This window comes from Pseudophryne corroboree, chromosome 8 (assembly GCF_028390025.1).
Source record: "Pseudophryne corroboree isolate aPseCor3 chromosome 8, aPseCor3.hap2, whole genome shotgun sequence".
Classification (NCBI taxonomy): Eukaryota; Metazoa; Chordata; class Amphibia; order Anura; family Myobatrachidae; genus Pseudophryne; species Pseudophryne corroboree.
The window spans coordinates 260,394,845-260,416,744 of NC_086451.1; the positions used below are offsets into that span (position 1 = coordinate 260,394,845).

At 40.7% G+C, this 21,900-nt stretch overlaps 1 protein-coding gene across 1 annotated transcript in view; it reads right to left on the reverse strand.

Annotated features, from left to right (window-relative positions):
• The window catches only part of LOC134948917 (vascular endothelial growth factor receptor kdr-like), a 334,002-nt gene that overhangs the window by 196,556 nt on the left and 115,546 nt on the right, over nucleotides 1-21,900 (reverse strand). Inside the window, exons 3-4 of the mRNA XM_063937198.1 lie at nucleotides 20,093-20,304; nucleotides 9,221-9,345 (exon numbers count right to left, since the gene is read on the reverse strand). Coding sequence (XP_063793268.1) covers nucleotides 9,221-9,345; nucleotides 20,093-20,304 — 337 coding nt within the window. The remainder of the gene's footprint in view (nucleotides 1-9,220; nucleotides 9,346-20,092; nucleotides 20,305-21,900) is intronic.

Here is a 21,900-nt window from a genome sequence, read left to right on the forward strand (position 1 = left end):
TACAGCAGTGTATAGCGCAGCATACAGCAGTGTGCCCTCTATACAGTCATTATACAGAGCACAGCCACTTGTGAGTCTGGACACAGCAAAGCCAATACAGCAAAGTATAGTGCAGCACACAGGAACATGCAGTGTGCCCCCTATACACAGTCACTATACAGCACAGTCACCTGTGTATAGTGCAGCACACAGCAGCGTGCAGCATGTACCCTATACACAGTCACTATCCAGCACAGCCACTTGTTAGATCCTGGACACAGTACACCCACTACAGTAGAGTATAGCGCAACATATATCAGCATGCATTGCAGTGTGCCCCCATACACAGTCACGATACAGCACAGCCACTTGTGAGACTCTGGACACAGCACACCCACTACAGTATAACGCAGCAAATGCCAGCATGCAGTGTGCCCACTATACACAGTCACTATCCAGCACACCCATTTGTGAGACCCTGGACAGAGTACACCATCTACAGCAGAGTATAACGCAGCAAACGGCAGTGTGCATTATACTGAGTCCCGGTCACTGCACCTATTATAGAATCCAAGTCCTGCGAAAATCTGACACTGGGATGATGACCTTTGGCCTCAATATGGGATGTGAGTCTGGCAGTAACACCCAAGGTGTGGCTCCAATGTTTGGAGCTTCCCAGATTCCAAGAAATGAAAAATCATAGATGCAGTACTTAATTTGCATTAATGGGTGAGAATTAGAGGCATAAAACCAGTGGTGGATTTTACCTAGAGCTGCAGGACTGAAGCCTCCCCCAGTAAAATCTGCCACCCACAGGGACTGCCTAGCAGTGACAAGGACTTTTCATAGAAAGCGCTCCATGTAAATCACAGCCAGAGAGGCAGTCCCAGGATGAGGTATTTTCTTTCCCTGGGACTGCCAGTCTACCTGCGATTGCAGAGAGAGTGCTTCCCATGGGTAGCCACTCCCCTGCTATAGTGTCAGCCCTATCTGTCTTCTATGAGCAGCAGCTGATGCAGTCCCTAGAAGCCAGCCTGTTTAGCAGTGCCAGAGTTAAGACCCGCTCCTGGAGCTAAGCACCACCCTCACTGCCTCTGGACATAAGCCCCACCTCCTGGTGACATCAGCCATCAATCACATTAGCAGTTGTTGCTAAAAACTGTGACAAAAGAAAAGATAAAAAAATAGATATATGATGAAGGTCTATTTTTCCCCAATGCCTGACATACGCCATAGAAAAAATTGGTATCTTTTTCTATCCAAAAATGATCTTGCTTAAATATGTAACCTTGAACATCCAATCTCCTTTTGTAAGTGTAAATCTGTGGAACGTTTTATTACAATGAGTAGTAGTCCAAGTGTGCCGGTATGTAGCAGTATGACATATCGGAACTTTGATCAACCTGACCCAGAAGTTACGACTTAGAGCAGCTGTACAGTGGGGGAGTGTCTTTGATGCTGCATGTATGATAGACACACACTCCGGAGCCCTTCAGAGTGCTGTCCACCTGTGTAACTGTCCAAGTCCGCTACTGCTGCTGCACCTGGCTCTCAGCGCTCATTGCCCATGGTGTGTTCCTTCCTACTGTGCCACCCAGGACCTGCAAAAGCTGATGTCCCCACAGCTGGAACATGCACTGGAGGAAAGAAGGTGAGAAGGAGGATGGAGGAAGAAAATCAGCAGGGCTGGCGTGGCTTGTTTTAAGTAGGAGGAGAGGGAGACATGCTGATTGGGGGTAAGGGGGGAGGGGTAAGGAGCCAACCAACTGAGGGTGAAGGGTAGGGGAATGTAGACCACTGACTGCCAGTGTGACTTCCCTGTGCATTTATCGCTGACACGCTCTGCCGACCTCATCTTCCTTATATTCATCCTCTCCCATCTCCCACTATTCATCCTCTCTCTCTCTCTCTCTCTTATATTCCTCTCTCCATACTCCATTCTCTTTCCTGTATTCCGTTATTCCTCCTCTCTCTCTCTCTGTGCCATCTCCCTCAATTGCTCCTCCGTCCCCTTCCGTCTCCCTTTCCCTCAACTCTCTCTCTCTCTCTCTCTCTGCCGTCTCCCTCTAATCCTCCTCTCTCTCTATGCCATGTGGGGGGGGGGGTTTCATGGAGAGCTTATGAGTTTTATAATTTTCCTGTGGGGGCCCACGTTTGTTTTCTTCATACAAAGCCTATGCATTTTATTATTTTCTTCTGGGGGCCCACGTGTTTGATTCTTTCATGAGAAGCCTATGCCTTTTATTAATACCTCAGCTTACATGCATACAGCATCTGTTCACGCTGCGGGAAAAGCTTTGGGGCTGACCAGCATCTCCAGGAGTGCTGGGCATGCCCCCTACACCAATGAAAAGGAGGTGTGACTTAAGAGCACACCCACTTTTCAGCGGCCACAACCCCTTCTCCAGCACACTCAACAGTGCACCCTAGGATAAACTATATCTGTTTACATTTTCCATACCCCCACTTCAAAATTCACACTTCAGCCACTGACAATGTGTAAATTTAGCTACAAAAGAAATTAAGAAAATAGGTTAGATAGTATAAAACCATAAGGAAATGACAAACAGGATAATTGTTCTATCTATCCTGGCTTATTAGAAGAAATTACATTCTTATTGGAGCAGTTAAGCACTATATTTCCCACTTTGTAAACTTTAAGATTATGGGACAGATTTATCAATGAGTGATATTCTACTAATCTTAAATGGTGCAATCAACTCCTGTTAGGTGCTAATTGGTTGGAGAAGCATTTAAGATTAGTAACTAACGAGTGATAACAAGAGTATCACTCTTTATTAAATATACCCCTATATTTGTAAGAAATTTACTATTTTCTGCCCTTGAGGTAGTTACTAGTATACAGTATATATTAGATAAGAAAAAAACTATTTAAGGTCAAGATGTAAAGACACCGTGGATCTATAGTGGACAAAAAAAAAAGCAATTCAGAAAGGAGCAGGGAAACACTTCTTTATTTCTGGAAAAAGATGATGTGAAGAGAATAGAGAAGAGCCCAGAGGTACTTTAGGTAAGCACTACTCTACAGATAACCTGGGGGTTGATTATTATTATTATTATTATTATTATTATTATTATTATTATTATTATACTACTAAAGGGGGCACATTTTATTATTATTTGACTGAAGTAAGCACAGATCAGATTTATTACACTAAAAAAGGTGCACAATTATTATTATTATTATTATTATTATTATTATTATTCTACTAAAAGAGGTAGAGATTGTTTTTCACAGGTCTATGGGAAGTTATGGATTCGGTGCTATTAGCCTGCATTTGCACTACCAATAACAAGGATGTTATTAAACTTCCAACGAATAATAGATGTTATATTAAACAGATATATACGCTGATGTGATATTATCAGCACTTATTTAATGGAAGCTTGAATAGCACAGGACTTTGTTCATTAGAGATATGTGATCCTGTTTTTCTGTTGCTCAAAATGACTTGATGTGTCAGAACCCTCCATCCTGAGTCCTGACAGACTGAGTTTTTTCCTCTACACTGGCCACAGGGAGGGAACGTGGCCAGTATAGGGGGAAGTAATCCCCTGCCCCTCCCCATAATCCCTGCAAATTGCGTCATTGTGCCATGCAGGGGAAAGGCCTAATAATGTTAGTTGTCCGCCCCCTATTAGCACCTTGCAGCAGTTGCTGCATTAAAACTAAGTGTAAGTGTGTATATATGCTGTGTTAGTGTATATGTATCTGTTAGTGTGTGTACATGTTATATATAATATACTGTATGTGTGTGTTATATAAATAAATAAATACAGTATGTTGGGTGGATCTCCCTGGGTAAGATCTCAATGTGCATCTGGAACCCTTTCCTGGCAGGATTAGTCTGCTGGTGAATGAGAGAAATACCCCACTTACTTCTGATGCAGTTTCCAAGAGGAGCAGTGGATTGTTAAATTGCTGGCAAACTGCGTTCCTTCTCTATGTGGTATGCAGCAATAGAGAATGTAGCCATTGACCCACGAATAATAAATAGACCCCAATGTCTCCTCAATTCTCACTTTTATAACATTCTCACTTTTCTATACGACTAAATGTGTAACAATACAGACACAATCAGTGTACAGTGTTCTAGAACAATTGTTTGCGAACCTACATTTTCTCACTTTTTTCTTTTCAGGTAATGATTGTCAGCTTAATTTTGTCAGTTCTATATTTACCGATCGCTGCGTGCTCCCCTTCCTGGGCTTCCTTTATACACAGGAAGCCGCCTGAATGTCTCCACACGACTCCATCACTTCCTTGCAAGAAGCAGGGCTCTCGGACTGGACGTTCTACATTACATGCTTTGTGGCAGCTGATGTGCCGGCAGCAGAGACTATTATGGACAATCATCAGTAAATGTATTTGCAGAAAAGATGTTCAAAGTAAATATGAATTCTAAGGACACTGACACGGTACACAGCAGGGACTAACCTAATAATTTAAGAATAGTAAAACTTTTATTTCATTTTGAAGTTAACGAATTAATATAAGAAGAAAAATACCTACTATTATATTTTCCCTTTTTTAATTATTAAATGTAAATCTGTGGACCTGCATTCTTATAATAGCAAATGTTCAAATATTAACCTAAAATGCTGCTCACTGAGGCCTCTGAGTTATGGGGTAAGGTTATTTATATCTAAATTAGGTAAGACAATTAGATTAATTTGGGACTTTCTGTATTCATGTTCAATATCTGTATAACTAAATGTTTTACTCGTTAGATTTGCACCTTCCTATATAAATAAATAAATACACTATATATATATATATATATATATATATATATATATATAAAAGTGTTGGCATGATAGTAAAGCTATGCCGTACACAATAGAGATAAACAGTTTGTAATCTGAGAAATACGACAACACCAAGAACAATCATTTACAAGAGGACTCTGCATCTGCATCCAATCACCATGAATACAGCAAATTTTAACAGATTGGTTGAGGACATGTGTCCACTCTTTCAAATTGAATTTCCAATCCATTTCCCCTAAACCACAATTCCTCAGCTTTACTGGGAGGCTAAAAGTCAAACTCGTTCATCCCCTAGAAAATCCCATTATCCTAAAGATCCACATGTAGTAACTATGGCTATATAGACAAGCGATCAAAGACAAACAAAAACTAGATGACTAGAACAGCCCACTCAATAGTCGTATTACCTTAAGGAGAAGCAGCAGCAGTAACTGTAGCACCGGAATCATCCTCATCCTGCCAGCATGGTAATGCTAGCACACATGCCAGGTCATATACAGGCAAACTATTCTCACTGACTTTACTAATGTAATAAACATACCGGTGAAAGTCCTTTGGAAAAACTCACAATGTCATATTTTGCGCATTTGATATGTCCAAACTGCAATCCATCGCTGACAGTGCTAGACTGCTGGCAAAACAGGAGTGGTTCTTGCAGAGTAGGGAGACACCACTGGACCGCATGAGACAGGTAAGTAAGTAATTGTAAATACTGGGGGTATAATGGCATATATCACTGCAAGATGCAGTGATACTAAACTAAATACACTACCCTGAGAATGAAGTACAAGGATTTGTCCAAATTACTTGACTACAGGCTCCAATTGTCACATAAACCTCTGTAACCAAATCCAACTGTAAACACTAGCATCAGCCACAGAGACAATACTGCCAAAAAGGCAGTGAATTACCGCCTCACTGACAGCAACACGTCACTGCCTCACTTACAGCAGCACATCACCACCTCATTTACAGTGGCCCAATCACCGCCTAACTGACAGCAGCACCACCCTGTCTCACTGACAGCAGCCATCACCGCCTTACTGACAGCATCACCTCCTTTCCTTACTGACAGCAGCGCATCACCGCCTCACTGACAGCAGCACATCCCTTCCTCACTGACAGCAGCCATCACCGCCTTACTGACAGCATCACCTCCTTTCCTTACTGACAGCAGCGCATCACCGCCTCACTGACAGCAGCACATCCCTTCCTCACTGACAGCAGCACATCACTGCCTCACTGACTGCAGCACATCCCTTCCTCACTGACAGCAGCACATCACTGCCTCACTGACTGCAGCACATCCCTGCCTGACAGACAGCAGCACATCACTAATTCACAGACAATAGCACATCCCTGCCTCGCTGATAGCAACACATCCCTACCTCACTGACAGCAGTACATCCCTGCCTCACTGACATTACATAGATATCTCTTACATATACATACGTATCACCTCAGTTGCTCCACACACCCATGTCTCATTAAACTAACCCATCCCCCATTCCCAGTCCTCATCTCTCCCAGCACCTAATGTGCACGACGCATGCAGTGGGAATTAGGGTGCACACCATGCACATGCCAGAGCCGCAATTAGGTATATATATAACTAGGGAAGTGGAGGACAGCCTAAAATAATATATATAGGCCGTAGGGAGGTGGAGGACAGGCAGGGGTGGAGGACAAGGGGAACCTGGCACCACCAGAGTCACAGGCAGATCTCAGACTGTGATTTGTGCACACGTGTCCAAGTCAAAAGTCTTATAGACGTGGGAAGGAAACATCCTTCGTTTCGCCAGGATAGACCAATACCACTTGGTCTGTCTTGGAACTACCAGCTAATTAACTATGGCAAAATTGCTTTTCTAATATACAGCAAAAACTGGCAATATCAGAAAAGCTATATTGTCTAATGTCTATAAATAGAGCCCTAAATGTTTTGTCTTTACCAGATGTAGGTTATTTACGTAAGTATTTGTGTAGTACACAAACGGCAGCCTGATTCACCCAGCTCCTCTCATTAGAATGAGTATTGCTCCCATATAGGTGCTGCGCCTCTGATATGCTGTACAGATCCAACATTGAAACATGGTGTCACAAAAAGGCCTTTGTGTTGCAAATTCATAAATACAGTAGCTCTAAAAAGTTGATATTTTAAAGATACCAAAACAGATATACAGTATGTGGGGATTTACTGTAATCTCCAATTTGTAAGCTAAGAGCTAAATACTATATGGAATTACAACTGAGATCCAGATAATTTATCTTGTAACGTTTTATGTCGCTAACATAGCACCAGAGCATAACACTTGTAATCATTCAGCGTAAATTTCTTCTCAGAAAAGCCTGCCAATTCCAACAGACTTCACATTGCAGCATCAGAGAAACATGTCCAAACTGCAATTAAACAATTTGAAACAGAAACACAACTTCAAGAAGCTGTCACTTCAAAAAGTATTATGCTTTGTAAATCCTGACAAAACAGTCACAGTAGAGAAAGCAAAGGTGCAACATGCACTAACCTTGTAGCTGTCTCCTGAACAAATGCATCAGAAATCCTCCTGGGGGGAATAAGTCTGCTACTGCCGCGTCTGGCTAATATCTTTTGTCATTATTATTAGTCCTATTATCATATTTGTGTTTAACAACTTTGGGGGACATGTACTAAGCAGTGATAAAAGTGGAGAAGTGAGCCAGTGGAGAAGTTGCCCATGGCAACCAACCAGCATTGATGTAACATTTCTAATTTGCACACTATACAATTGTATGGAGCAGCTGATTGGTTGCCATGGGAAATTTCTCCACTGGCTCAATTCTCCACTTTTATCACTGCTTAGTACATGTCCCTCTTTATGTCTTACAGAAAATCAATTGTCTGCATTACGAGAAAACTATTGGATACAGATAATTTCTAATAAATCACAAACAGGTAACTACATTAGGTAAGCTATATGCATGCATATCATATGGATATTTGCTGGAGCTGCAGTATCTGTGCTTGGGTACAGGGATGAAACACCACAGGATTGCGTGCCGCAGCCAGGTGGGGGTTGTGGGGGGTGTAGCTCATCTATTGCATCTTTGTGGACTTACACAACACTATACAAAGCCACAATTCCCATCTTTGCAAAGTGGGGTGGGTCCATGATGATGCAATCCAGCGCAAATCGCACCATCAAACTGTCCAAAGAGTCCTGAGCCCTTGAGATTCAGTAGTCTCCCGGATAATAGGCAAGTATACGCCTAGTTAAATGTCTTTTGTTTCATAAACTGAAGCTAAATTTAAAAAAAAACAGTCCACATCCGATGAACAAATTGATTTAGGGAGTCTATCTATCAAAGAAAAAAGCTCTATATCCAGTGAACACCCTTATTAGATATGGCTTCTCCATATTTAAGAAGTCCCTTGCTGGTGATAAATTTTGCAAGCTACAGTAAGGTTCTGGTAATAGCTTCCATCTGTCCTCCTATTATTATTGCTATCGCAGGATTGCAGTAACTTTGCCTTTGAATGACAAAAATGCTTTATTATTAAAATAATATTAATAATAAATATAATAATATTTTTTACTTGATACACTTAGGTATATATATTTTTTTATTTTTTTCTAGCATTCATTGAGTCAAGTATGGGCTTCCAGTGAAAGGGGCATGTGTGAACTAGCAAAGCTGGGTCATACATGCACAGAGGAGATTGGCCGCTGAAGAGTATAGTGTTCTCTAACCCTTGTCAGCCAATACAGCTAGGGAGCTGAGCACAAATAGACCTCTTCATTTTACTGTTCAGCCCATCATTTTTCAGAGAAGGGCAAGGAGATATGTATTCCAGAAAAAGATCATGCTGTCAACTGGTATAAACATTTTTCAAAGTAGAATGTATAGAAAAAACATATATGATTTCACCTTCTACATCAACTTTTAGTTTATGTCGTAAAACAGCCGCAATCCCTAATATAGCTGAGAAAGGTTATGTTCTAAAGTAACAGACACCATTTTTGTTCTGCCTGATGACATTTTCAGACAACTTCTAGATAGCCCACAAACAGCTGTATGTGCATTTGCATTAAAGGGCTCATGTTTAACCTGGCATAAGTCAGTAAATGTTTATGGATATATATGGCTGAATGGAGGACATTGTTTCTTTATGCAGAGATGAAACTCCCAGACTTGTCTAAAGGGAGGAAATTTGGTACGGTTTCCTGAAATTGATTGTTCATGTAAATGGGGAGAAAAGGCATTGTTTGAATAAGAGAATTGATTTCAGATATAATGAGAAGATAAATATAATTGAGTGTGTGCAAAAAGTATAGAACAACAACTAAATCATTTTTTTTTTTAAAGTTAACACTTCTAATATTGTTTGTGAAATAAAACCATTCCCTTCCTGGAACTAAAATAAGGTGTAATACATTCTCGGCATAACCCTTGCAGGAAATGCATGACTTACTTCATGTAAGGTGACTCTGTATTTGGGAGAGCTCACTCGGCAGGGGATAACCTTCTCATTTGGACCTTCCATTTCTGCAAATCCTGGTTCTCCTTGATGCATCTCTAGGAATGGATGTTCATCGTCTGCAGGCAATGCAACACAACTGAGATTAGGATTTTACCAATATTTATAGATAACATATAATATAATTATATAGAATGGACCAGATTTCAAACAGTGGCATAAATGAACACAAATATCTCTGCATTGTTTTGTCTAAGTCACAAAATTGTTTTTTTTTCCTTTTATTTGGATCAAAAGAACAAAAATTGTAAAAAAAATGTTTCTACTAAAACATTAAAAAAACTTCTTTTTTTCTCTCTCTAATTTGTAAGTTTCTGCTGTGTAAACAAATTGCAGTATTTGATTGGAATTGAATTCTCTATGTATTTTGTATGTACTAAGACGTAAGACTTTCTTTGTAAATAATTGAAATATGGTATTATATGTATGTTTCCCATATATACTTTGTATGGTACCGCTTTTTGTTTGCTTTTATGTTTTTTTCATTTTTTTCTACTCCCCTTAATTCTTTAAAAGAAAATAAAAAACTATTACATTGAATAAAAAAACCTTTAAATTTTAAGCCGTCTAACTATCTGATGAAACGTTTTGAAAAACGTTGCAGATTTTTTGGGAATTAAAAAAAACTTTTATTCAAAGAATGTAGCATTACTGTCTTTATTAACAACCTTTACTTTTCTCATAGTGGAGAAATATTGAGTCCCCCCCCCCCCTATTTAATGTCAGATTGTAACGAATTTGGACAGTCCCACTGCTATAGAAACAGAAAGAGGCGATCTCCCAGCGATGCTATATATAGACTCCAGATCCGTAAATGTTCCTGGTTCTCAAACACAGAACATAATATCCGTTAGCTGGTAATAAAAATTTCCACAGAGATTCTGACGTCACTATTCTCAGTGACTGACCTGTATTAAATATGATGCATTCACATAAAGGTTTCTTTCATATTTCATATAAACGACAGCCCACGGCTTATCTACACCAGGCTTACCTTTATGATAAGCCCTATATGCACTCAAAGGTTTCTTTTCCAGTTCTCATTCGTACTGGGAACGTAGTTATCTTCAATCAAATTGTTCCAAAAGGACAGCAAATGGTAAAAAAGTGTCTTTATTTAAACTGACCCACCAACAGTGTGGGGTTAAAATCAAAGACAAGTAAAAAGCAAAAACAAAAAATATAAAATATCACAAAAGGTACCCTAATTGTAGTAGGGGCCACTTCTAGTGGTACCGGTAGGAAGGACAGGGTATATACTCCCAATTCAAAGGGATTATAAAAGAGAGCAACAAATTACCCAAAGAATAATGCCAACCACCGTGAAGAAGTAAAGCCCAGGGTCCTCCTGTGAAACACCAACGCGTTTCGGATAAAATCCTTCCTCAGGGTATCATCATATTTGGGTAATTTGTTGCTCTCTTTTATAATCCCTTTGAATTGGGAGTATATACCCTGTCCTTCCTACCGGTACCACTAGAAGTGGCCCCTACTACAATTAGGGTACCTTTTGTGATATTTTATATTTTTTGTTTTTGCTTTTTACTTGTCTTTGATTTTAACCCCACACTGTTGGTGGGTCAGTTTAAATAAAGACACTTTTTTACCATTTGCTGTCCTTTTGGAACAATTTGATTGAAGATAACTACGTTCCCAGTACGAATGAGAACTGGAAAAGAAACCTTTGAGTGCATATAGGGCTTATCATAAAGGTAAGCCTGGTGTAGATAAGCCGTGGGCTGTCGTTTATATGAAATATGAAAGAAACCTTTATGTGAATGCATCATATTTAATACAGGTCAGTCACTGAGAATAGTGACGTCAGAATCTCTGTGGAAATTTTTATTACCAGCTAACGGATATTATGTTCTGTGTTTGAGAACCAGGAACATTTACGGATCTGGAGTCTATATATAGCATCGCTGGGAGATCGCCTCTTTCTGTTTCTATTGCATTTAAAGAGGAGTGGTGCTCCTTTTGGAGATCTGCCGAGCTGAAGCTAGGGCGCAAGTTACTTTTTTAAATCCTTGTTTTAAAGTTAGTCCCACTGCTATGTCAGTGTTCAGATTAAAACATCACTCCACCGTCTATCACTGATTTTTTAAAAGTGGAAGTAAAGTTTTTGATTTTGTTTTTATTGATTTATTAAGGGCTCCTACTGTCATGATGTGTAGGACTGTTTGGGTTTCCTAACAATGCACATTATTCTCTTTGAATTTTCTATGCCTAAACCAACATCTTTACCCACTCATACATTTCTTATACTTAGAATATGATTATGTAATAGTGGACACTCTGCTGCTTTACAGCTTTAACATTCCATTGGTTTTGGAACTCTGGAGCTGATGCAGAGTTGGACATAACCTGACTGCAATTGTATTGTAAATTCTAGAAATCTTTGCGGTCAGACTGCCCCAATCCGCTAAACTGGTTTCACAGCTATCATCAGTGTGTGCTTGCACCAGTCATATAATAGATACAATAAGATGTGTCTGAATACAGGACTATTTACCTGTATGCACAGCTCTCCACAGTCTGCATCTCCATCAACACATACTCTCTGAACATTGTATGAATGCCCCACTGAAGCGCAGGCCAATGGAGACGCCACTGACTTACGTACAAATGCATAATCCGTAGATGCATGTCTTCAGCTCCTGAGCATGTGCAGTGTGAAAACGCGCAAGATACCAGCTTGCGTTTATGTGCTTGAGCCCCATTGTGTATTAATATGATTCTATATTTATGTCACAATGATATGTATTTATACTTCCTTACTGAAACTACCGAACTGTATTAACTGATGCATAATTACAAATAGGAAATGTTTTTCTGGTCTCTAAGTGATTAGTAACCTAATAATATAGATTGTACCACTTAAACAGAAAAGCACAAAAAGAAAGCTTGTATATAAGTAGCAACCCAGTACAGCCGCTATTCTATAGCAACAAATGTTCTATAAATCATACGTGCCTTCTATTGTGCAAAGATCTTGGAAGGAAATCATGAGAGGAAATAAACAGAACTGAAGTGCTCATCGCTATGTTGATATTACCCCCTCTCTTGTTTTCTTTGCCCAAGCTCCTATTCTGAATCTCTCAGTATTATTATTATGTAGGAAACACTCTATAGGAAGGATATATGTGAACTGCTCTTGTTATACTATTAAAGTACGTGCAGCTTTACATTATACTTTTCCTTTTAGAAGAAGGTATACATTTTTCTTAATCTACCTTTTGGGATATTTTGTACAGATCTTTCATTTATGAAATGATCTACCACTGGCTGAAAGTCTATAAAATATAATAGGTTCCAATGACGATAATATAAAAGAATTTAAAGGATAACATAAGTTTTGGTTTGTCAATCAATGGATTGTTTATTTTGATGGTCACACCTGGCATCCAAGCTGTTGAAATCTCTGAGGCTAAAAGTAGAAGAGGACTTTCAATATTTTGCCAGAGGTGACAATGGAGATCAGCAGAGGCCACCCCAAAGACAACCAAATGATCTACACGTTCCTGCTATTAAGGATTTTGTGTTGAATGGAACATGGTTAAGGCTACCAAGTTTCTATTCGCCTGTAGGCACCAATCTAAAGTAGCAACACTGATTTGTTGAGCTATTGTTAAGCACAATATATAAGATATACGTATATATGAAGCCCACGCTATGTGGAGTCCCATGAAATAAAATGAGTGACCAAATCTCCTTATATACAGTAACATGAACAATTATCTTATATAGGCCAATAGTGGGTTCCAACTTCTGATAAGCCCAGATGGCAACATCTGACATCAATAAAGGATAAAGAATGTTATATCATGAATTAGTACATTTCCTTTTAAGGAGTTTTCTTCCCTTTTAACATCAGATGAATGCAATAACTACCAGTGCCATTCACACGTAAGGAATTACAGGTTTTGGACAATTTTTACTGTTTTTTGTAGTAAAGTGTTGACATTTATAGGGTAGACAAAGGTTAATGGGTCACAAAGAAATTTAGCAAATTTGTAATGCTAAAAGACTGAGCATTTCTGTCACACTGTGCCAATGTGTGGGGTCACAGATCAAGTGGAGAGAAGTACCTGCTGACAGATCCTGTCCAACTGAAACAGAAGCTACTACAGAAACCTTATTCAGGGATTTGGAGGAATTTTTTCTCCCTTATGGCCCAGTCAAGAGAGTTCAAATGACATCCCTTATCACTGACAAAGGAACTAGAATTGGGTGGATATTTATGTCTGCTTCATTTTTATTTTACATTTTTTGTTATGTAAAGTGAAGTTATTTGTGTAAAATGTGTCATGTATGTTTGTTAATCATTTATTTCTAGTTCCCTTTATATCATTATATGGGACTATTGGACATTAAGGGGGGAATTCAAATGTTTGAAAAGTTGGGTGTCTGTTTTTTCCTGTCTGTTAGATAGGAAAAAACAGACACCCAACTGACTTTTCAAACATTTGAATTCCTCCCTAAATCTCTATACCCTTTGGACTCGTATGAACTTTTATGGAGCTAAAACTGAATGTTCTGCCCCCATTTTTTAAAGTTGAAGAATATGGTGCCATATGTAATGGTATACTATGATTTGTTTAACTGCCCCCATCCTACAAAAAAATGCATCCTCTAGACGCCTGTTCCCGGGTGACATTGCCTGCATATGTGGGAGGGGAGTTTGTATGTTCTTCCATAAAATGTATAAAATTTATACTTTCTTAAAATCTATATATTTTGTATATACCAAAAATGACACTTTGTACTATATATAAAATGTACAAATAATTTTTATTTTGGATATATATATATATTAAAATCTAAGAGAAAATTATGTAGCACTGTTTTATTTAAATAAGTTAGGATTGCACCATATGCGGATATGATATATGTGCACACCAGAATTATTTAGCCATTTTTCCTTAAAGATGTCCTATAAAACACTTTATAAGTATATTAATATATAAGCGTCTTTGTTTTGGCTCAACGCATGCGCAATTTCCAGCAGTTGTGAGAGTATGACTAGATGTAAATAGCGGCGCCGCAGTGGAACGCAAGTGGCGTCTGCTGACCAGAAGTCCGGTATTTGGACCGCATGCGGAAGTGAAGGGTATTCAGTGCCGTGATCAATGTATCAGCAACGCAGTCTCCTAAACACCAAACCCGCTGTTAGGTCCAGATCACTTCAGGATATTGGTTATAATAAAAGCATTTATCTCTCCTTTTTTTAGTATTCTTCGGAATCAATGGAGTATACTGTATGTACTTCCGGTTTAATTTACTTCCAGAATCATATTCCAAAATATATGGTGCAATCCTTTTAGAAATAATATCAAAGGGATTTCAGATTTACTGTATACTATCATTCTTTGAGTGTGCTTTCTATACAAATCGAACTGGTATTCTCTATGAGATGTTTATATACATGAATACTGTTTCCCAATTATTATGTCATTTCCTGTGCTTTTCATTGGTCACCTCCCAGTTAAATAGCAAGGGTCCTCACAGTGCCCACATGTCTTTACAAAGGCTCCTACTGAGCCGAAACGCGTCGACAGAACTTGGCACTGTGACTTTGCATTTTTATCAACACCAGGAATCAGAGGTAACGTTCCAGGGTTGATATATTTTGAGCTCTGGATACCTGTCTCCAAACCTTTTTTAATGAATTGGTTTATAACACTTCAATTTTGTTGGAGAACTGTGTTTTTGGATTTTGGTGGTGAGGAAAAGAAACCCAGACAGTATTTACAACATTTTCTGACACATGAGTGTGGTACGCACAATATAGAAGATAATTCCATAACTTTGTGTGGTTAAAGACACCTTTATGTGCTTATAACTGTCCAAACAGAAGTGAGTGGGGTATGCATCTTATTTTGAACCTTTCTGCTGACGGGCTTTGAGAGGACATAAGAAACCTTTACACGTACATCTGCTGTTTTTTTTCTGTGAGTTCGGGTACGCTGCGTGACCTCTATTCCCACCATCTTAATTTTGAGGGATCACAAGGGCTGAATAAGAATCTAAAGTCTTTGTGTATTAGACAATACTACACATTGGGGTAAATTTACTAAGCTCCCGATTTTGACCGAGATGCCGTTTTTTCATCAAAGTGTCATCTCGGTAATTTACTAAGCAATAATCACGGCAGTGATGAGGGCATTCGTAATTTTTTGCAAGTCCAAGAAAAAAATTACGAATGAATACACCATCGGTCAAAACGCGGCTGTTTAAGTATGAATCTCGGTAATTTACTAAGAAGTGCAAAGCAAAAAAAAAACAAACACTGCCGTGAAAAATTACAACTCGTAAAAAAGTGCTTAAAAAAAACAGACCTGCTTTTTTTTTCCGTGATTGGATAGGCATGCAGGGATCCATGAGATCCGTGCATGTATATCAGTGGGAAGGGGTGGGAAAGTTGTTATTTTATTTAAAAAAATTGCGTGGGGTCCCCCCTCCTAAGCATAACCAGCCTCGGGCTCTTTGAGCCGATCCTGGTTGCAGAAATATGGGGAAAAAATTGACAGGGGTTCCCCCATATTTAAGCAACCAGCATCGGGCTCTGCGCCTGGTCCTGGTTCCAAAAATACGGGGGACAAAAAGAGTAGGGGTCCCCCGTATTTTTAAAACCAGCACCGGGCTCCACTAGCTGGACAGATAATGCCACAGCCGGGGGTCACTTTGATATAGTGCCCTGCGGCCGTGGCATCAAAAATCCAACTAGTCACCCCTGGCCGGGGTACCCTGGGGGAGTGGGGACCCCTTCAATCAAGGGGTCCCACCCCCCAGCCACCCAAGGGCCAGGGGTGAAGCCCGAGGCTGTCCCCCCCCCCATCCAATGGGCTGCGGATGGGGAGGCTGATAGCCTTTTGTGATAATGAAAAGATATTGTTTTTAGTAGCAGTACTACAAGGCCCAGCAAGCCTCCCCCGCATGCTGGTACTTGGAGAACCACAAGTACCAGCATGCGACGGAAAAACGGGCCCGCTGGTACCTGTAGTACTACTACTAAAAAAATACCCAAAAAAAGACAAGACACACACACCGTGAAAGTAAAGATTTATTACATACATGCACACAAACATACATACATACTTACCTTATGTTCACACGCAGGTCGGTCCTCTTCTCCAGTAGAATCCAAGGGGTACCTGTTGAATAAATTCTACTCACCAGATCGCGGGTCCAAGGGTCCTCGGGGCATCCATTTGTAATCCACGTACTTGCATAAAATAAGAAAACGGAAAGCCGAGCCACGAACTGAAAGGGGCCCCATGTTTTCACATGGGACTCCTTTCCCCGAATGCCAGAAACCCACTCTGACTGATGTCTAAGTGGGTTTCTTCAGCCAATCAGGGAGTGCTACGTTGTAGCACTCTCCTGATCGGCTGTGTGCTCCTGTACTGAGTGGCAGGCGGCACACGGCAGTGTTACAATGTAGCGCCTATGCGCTCCATTGTAACCAATGCTGGGAACTTTCTGCTCAGCGGTGACGTCACTTTAGGTCAACCGCAGGGCAGAAAGTTCCCACCATTGGTTACAATGGAGCGCATAGGCGCTACATTGTAACACTGCCGTGTGCCGCCTGTCACTCAGTACAGGAGCACACAGCCGATCAGGAGAGTGCTACAACGTAGCACTCCCTGATTGGCTGAAGAAACCCACTTAGACATCAGTCAGAGTGGGTTTCTGGCATTCGGGGAAAGGAGTCCCATGTGCAAACATGGGGCCCCTTTCAGTTCGTGGCTCGGCTTTCCGTTTTCTTATTTTATGCAAGTACGTGGATTACAAATGGATGCCCCGAGGACCCTGGGACCCGCGATCTGGTGAGTAGAATTTATTCAACAGGTACCCCTTGGATTCTACTGGAGAAGAGGACCGACCTGCGTGTGAACATAAGGTAAGTATGTATGTATGTTTGTGTGCATGTATGTAATAAATCTTTACTTTCACGGTGTGTGTGTCTTGTCTTTTTTTGGGTATTTTTTTAGTAGTAGTACTACAGGTACCAGCGGGCCCGTTTTTCCGTCGCATGCTGGTACTTGTGGTTCTCCAAGTACCAGCATGCGGGGGAGGCTTGCTGGGCCTTGTAGTACTGCTACTAAAAACAATATCTTTTCATTATCACAAAAGGCTATCAGCCTCCCCATCCGCAGCCCATTGGATGGGGGGGACAGCCTCGGGCTTCACCCCTGGCCCTTGGGTGGCTGGGGGGGGGGACCCCTTGATTGAAGGGGTCCCCACTCCCCCAGGGTACCCCGGCCAGGGGTGACTAGTTGGATTTTTGATGCCACGGCCGCAGGGCACTATATCAAAGTGACCCCCGGCTGTGGCATTATCTGTCCAGCTAGTGGAGCCCGGTGCTGGTTTTAAAAATACGGGGGACCCCTACTCTTTTTGTCCCCCGTATTTTTGGAACCAGGACCAGGCGCAGAGCCCGATGCTGGTTGCTTAAATATGGGGGAACCCCTGTCAATTTTTTCCCCATATTTCTGCAACCAGGATCGGCTCAAAGAGCCCGAGGCTGGTTATGCTTAGGAGAGGGGACCCCACGCAATTTTTTGGGGGGGATTTTACAGTGTTTAATTTAAAAAAAAAAAAAAAAAATGAACCCCAGCACGGATCACACAGATCCGGCCGAGATTCATTGTAAAAAAGTCGGCAGTGTTTTGCTAATCACTGCCGTAAAAAACTGGAAAAAAAAACGAATGACATCGACATCGGAAAACCCGAAAAGGCAAAATACGGCAGCTTAGTAAATCCATCGTAACAAATTCAAAAAGTTGCAGTTTTACACTTTCGATGTCATTCGTGATTGAACTTTGACCTGAAACGGGAAAATACGAATGTTAGTAAATTTACCCCATTGTTTCTATTTTTCCTTTGCATATATCTGTTTGAATGGGGAGTTTATCAATGAAAGGAAACATTTATACAAGTAATGTATCTTTATTTCCTATTTTTGTAACATTCAGTGCTAATATGAGTATATTTCCCTATTCCAATAATACGTTGATTATTCTCAAAAAACTGTCTGCCTTCTACAGTATGTGTGTGATCGGTTTTCTATGGAAAAAAAAATGTATATCCATTAGTAGTTCTGCTTATATTAATATCTCCCAGACTGTATGTTGTAATCAGCACGTAACAGTGTGACAGACATACCACAACATTTCACCACATACGCCAGGTCTGTGCACAGCACTGTGTGCACCATACCTAGGTGAAACCCAATTCTCTCAGAAGTAATGGGAGGTTAGTGCCTCATCCTCTTCTGCTCAGACTGAGTGTGGCTCTGACTGTGGCAGTATAGCTAAGCACAACGCATACAGTGTAACACTGACATCGATTAGCAGCTGTGTATCTTTTATGTCATCAGCCAGTAATCTATGTGGGTGTCTGCAGGGCCGGCTCTTCCTCTAGGCAGCTTTAGGCAGTTGCCTAGGGGCAACTAGACCTGAGGGGGCAGCTGAGGCTGCCTTAAAAAGGTGGTGGACACCTTGTTGTCACACCAGTAACAGCCGCTGCAACCCTCGATGCACCCTATATTACAATAACCGCGGCCGCCAAGTGGTCCCATATTGCAGCCACCAGCTCCGGCACAGGCAGTAACCTTGACAGTTCCTGGAGTCCTGGCTGGGGGTGACGTGCAGCGCTGTTCTTCATTCCAGGCTCCTTCCCAGTCTACTCAGTCCCAACTCTGCATTGCGGACCGCAGGTAAGGTGGCTGCAGAGTGCACTGTCTGAATTTGATAAGAGAAGTGGGGGACAGCAGCAGCCTGGGGAAGGAAAGGGGGGGTGATGAACAGCAGGCCTGCACACAAACTAGGGGGGATAGTACATCAGCCACTTAACAGAGCGGGGGGATGGGGGGGGGAGCAGTAAGCATCCACACAGACAGGGGAAGTGGGGGGAAGAGAGCAGCCGTGCAACAGATTGGAGGTGGGGAACAGCAGCAGCATGAGAGGGGGGGGGGAATTAGAGCAGCTGCCATGCAACAGACTTTCGCCTGATTGGGGGGAAGGGGCAGTAGGCAGAGGTTTTGCCTAGGGTGCCGAGAAACCTTGCACCGGCCCTGGGTGTCCGGTAAGGGCACACTGGATGAGTAACATTACAGTATGTCAATCATTCAGTGTTTTAGTAGCCCCATAACCATTGGCACCCAGGAAATTGCATGTGAGACATTTTCACCATTGCAGCAGCATTCAGATGGAAGTTTTAGTTGTCATGCAATTACATTTTAAAATAAATATATGTATCTGTATATCCCAGTGAAGCCATTATTTATTTTCTATTAGTAACATTTTGTAAATGTAATTTATTGTATTTGCAGTTAGCATGATAAATTGCTTTTAGATTAGAGTAAAAAGGTACATTAAATAAAGATAAGCTTTTTCTTTTTACATCTGGACAATTACAGCTGGTTCTGCAATTCCATTTTTTTTTTAAATATCTTTATTTACAACAGCTGAATGGGACAAGCAGTGCAGGAGTCCTTCCCAACAAAACCCATCTAACACCAGTAAATGGAAGCCCATAACAGCACACAATTACACAGATAAATAAGCTGACAGTCTAATTTTATAGTTTCTTTATACCCAATTCCTCACTGAGATGAGTAATGTATTCAATGTAAACAAATGGAATAGCAATATAATGAGCTGATAATTGCTGATGAACAGAAACCCCAAAAATATTATTAATATTAATATTACAAACCAAAGGATTTTATCTTGCTGTGACCTGACCTGTAATTTTATAGTAGAATATTGGTCAGGAATATGACCACAAAATTCTACTTACCTTTTACAAACAAATAAGTTTTACGCTGGATCAATGTGTCGTCTTTGGATTTATAGCGGCATGTAATGTAGCCAGTGTCTGTAGCTTTGGCATTGGTGATTCTTAGGTGACTGCAGGTCAGGTTTGTATTCCTGCATGGCTTCTCCTTAACACTCATTCTGGTGTTGTTCAGATGCAACTGTTCCCATTGCCACGTGACTGGGGCATATCCTCTGTGTAAGAATATTGCAAGGACAGGAGTCATTATCATGCCAAGCTTTAGCAGATGCCGCATAAAACTACAGTATCCTCTTCTATATAATGAATATACAATGACATAGGAAGCATAACAATTATAGACATTCACTTAGAATAAAAACACCACATAGAGCTTTGTAAAGTATATACTTACTTACTTAGTGTATGTTACAAAGTTCACTTAAAGAGCACCAATAAGGTAAATCACACCACACTGAGAATGTAAGTGTAGCACAAAAGAACACTCAAAAAGGGGTTGTTTGTGTACCCTAAATTTCTGAGATCCATTCCTCATTGCTCTATGCTAATTGGTTGTTATATATATTTAGCATTTGTATTGCCATATACTTATCAAACCAACTATAAATTTGTTGGTTTAATGCTGGGCGACACCTCGATGCCAATCCACCGATCAAAACGGCATGATAAAAATTCTGACTCAACAATTCCAATAAATTTGTGGTCAGAATTGGCAAATTGAGGATTTCCGATATGTTTGATTTCCTAGATCCTCTGACATGAGCATCAGGAGCCCAGGGAACAACCCTGATACTCCCCGGATGTATGGGTCCTTTTAATGAAATCAACAACTAGTGTTATACATCTAGTTCACTCTCTCTCTCTCAGGGGTATATTCCCATTTTTCAACAGCAAAATGCAATTCTTACCCACTTTCTATAGGATTCATTGTGTATGTTCTGCATATGTAAAATGTAAATACAGTGTCCACCTTTCACTGCTTCCACAAAAAGGCCTGGATATTCCTGAACACCATACTATTGAGTTGTAACATGTATTGTTTTCATATTAGCTCGAGCCTCTTTCTAATGTGTGTACAAATTCTGCAAAGTGTGTACTTGTTTATGAACTTATAGTAATCTAATAAAAGCAATATTGTAGCTGTTTCTACAAACTACTTTGCTTGTCTTTTTTTCAGCTGCAAAATCCGTGGCTTCAACTTTTTTCTATTTAGAAAATCAATTTGACGTAAGGATTCAATAGGAGAAATTGCTGCTTTTATTTTGCACCTCCAGTGTTGGTGATAACTTTTTAAAAGTTTTAATTTTAATGTAATAATTTCAGAATATAGGATCCGATTTGAACCTGATTGCTGCTGTGCGAATTCGCAAGGTGGACGATGACTGAACGACTGCATGCATATGGATTGTAATGCGCATGCATGAGGCCAAACTGCGTAAAAATCCTGCATCTTTCTTTATCTCTAGGCAAACGCAAGTTGATTGACAGGAAGCTGGCGTTTAGGGGTGGTAACTGCCCGTTTTCTGGGAGTGTCAGGAAAAATGTAGGTGTGATCAAGCATTTTCAGGGAGGATGTGAGATGTCAGCCCCGGCCCTTACAGTACCTCTGGCACACCTCCCCAAAGGAAAAATAATGTATTTATCAATTCCCTTAGGCTGCCAGGGTGGGGGGTAGGTTTATTCATTAGAGCGAGAGGATAGTGGTCAAATACCTGCTGGAACACTAGTGTATTGGAGTTCTGACCTGGAAGTGATGGTCACATGACTGCAGGGACCCAGAAGACGCTGCTGCACCCGTCAGAAGCAAATGA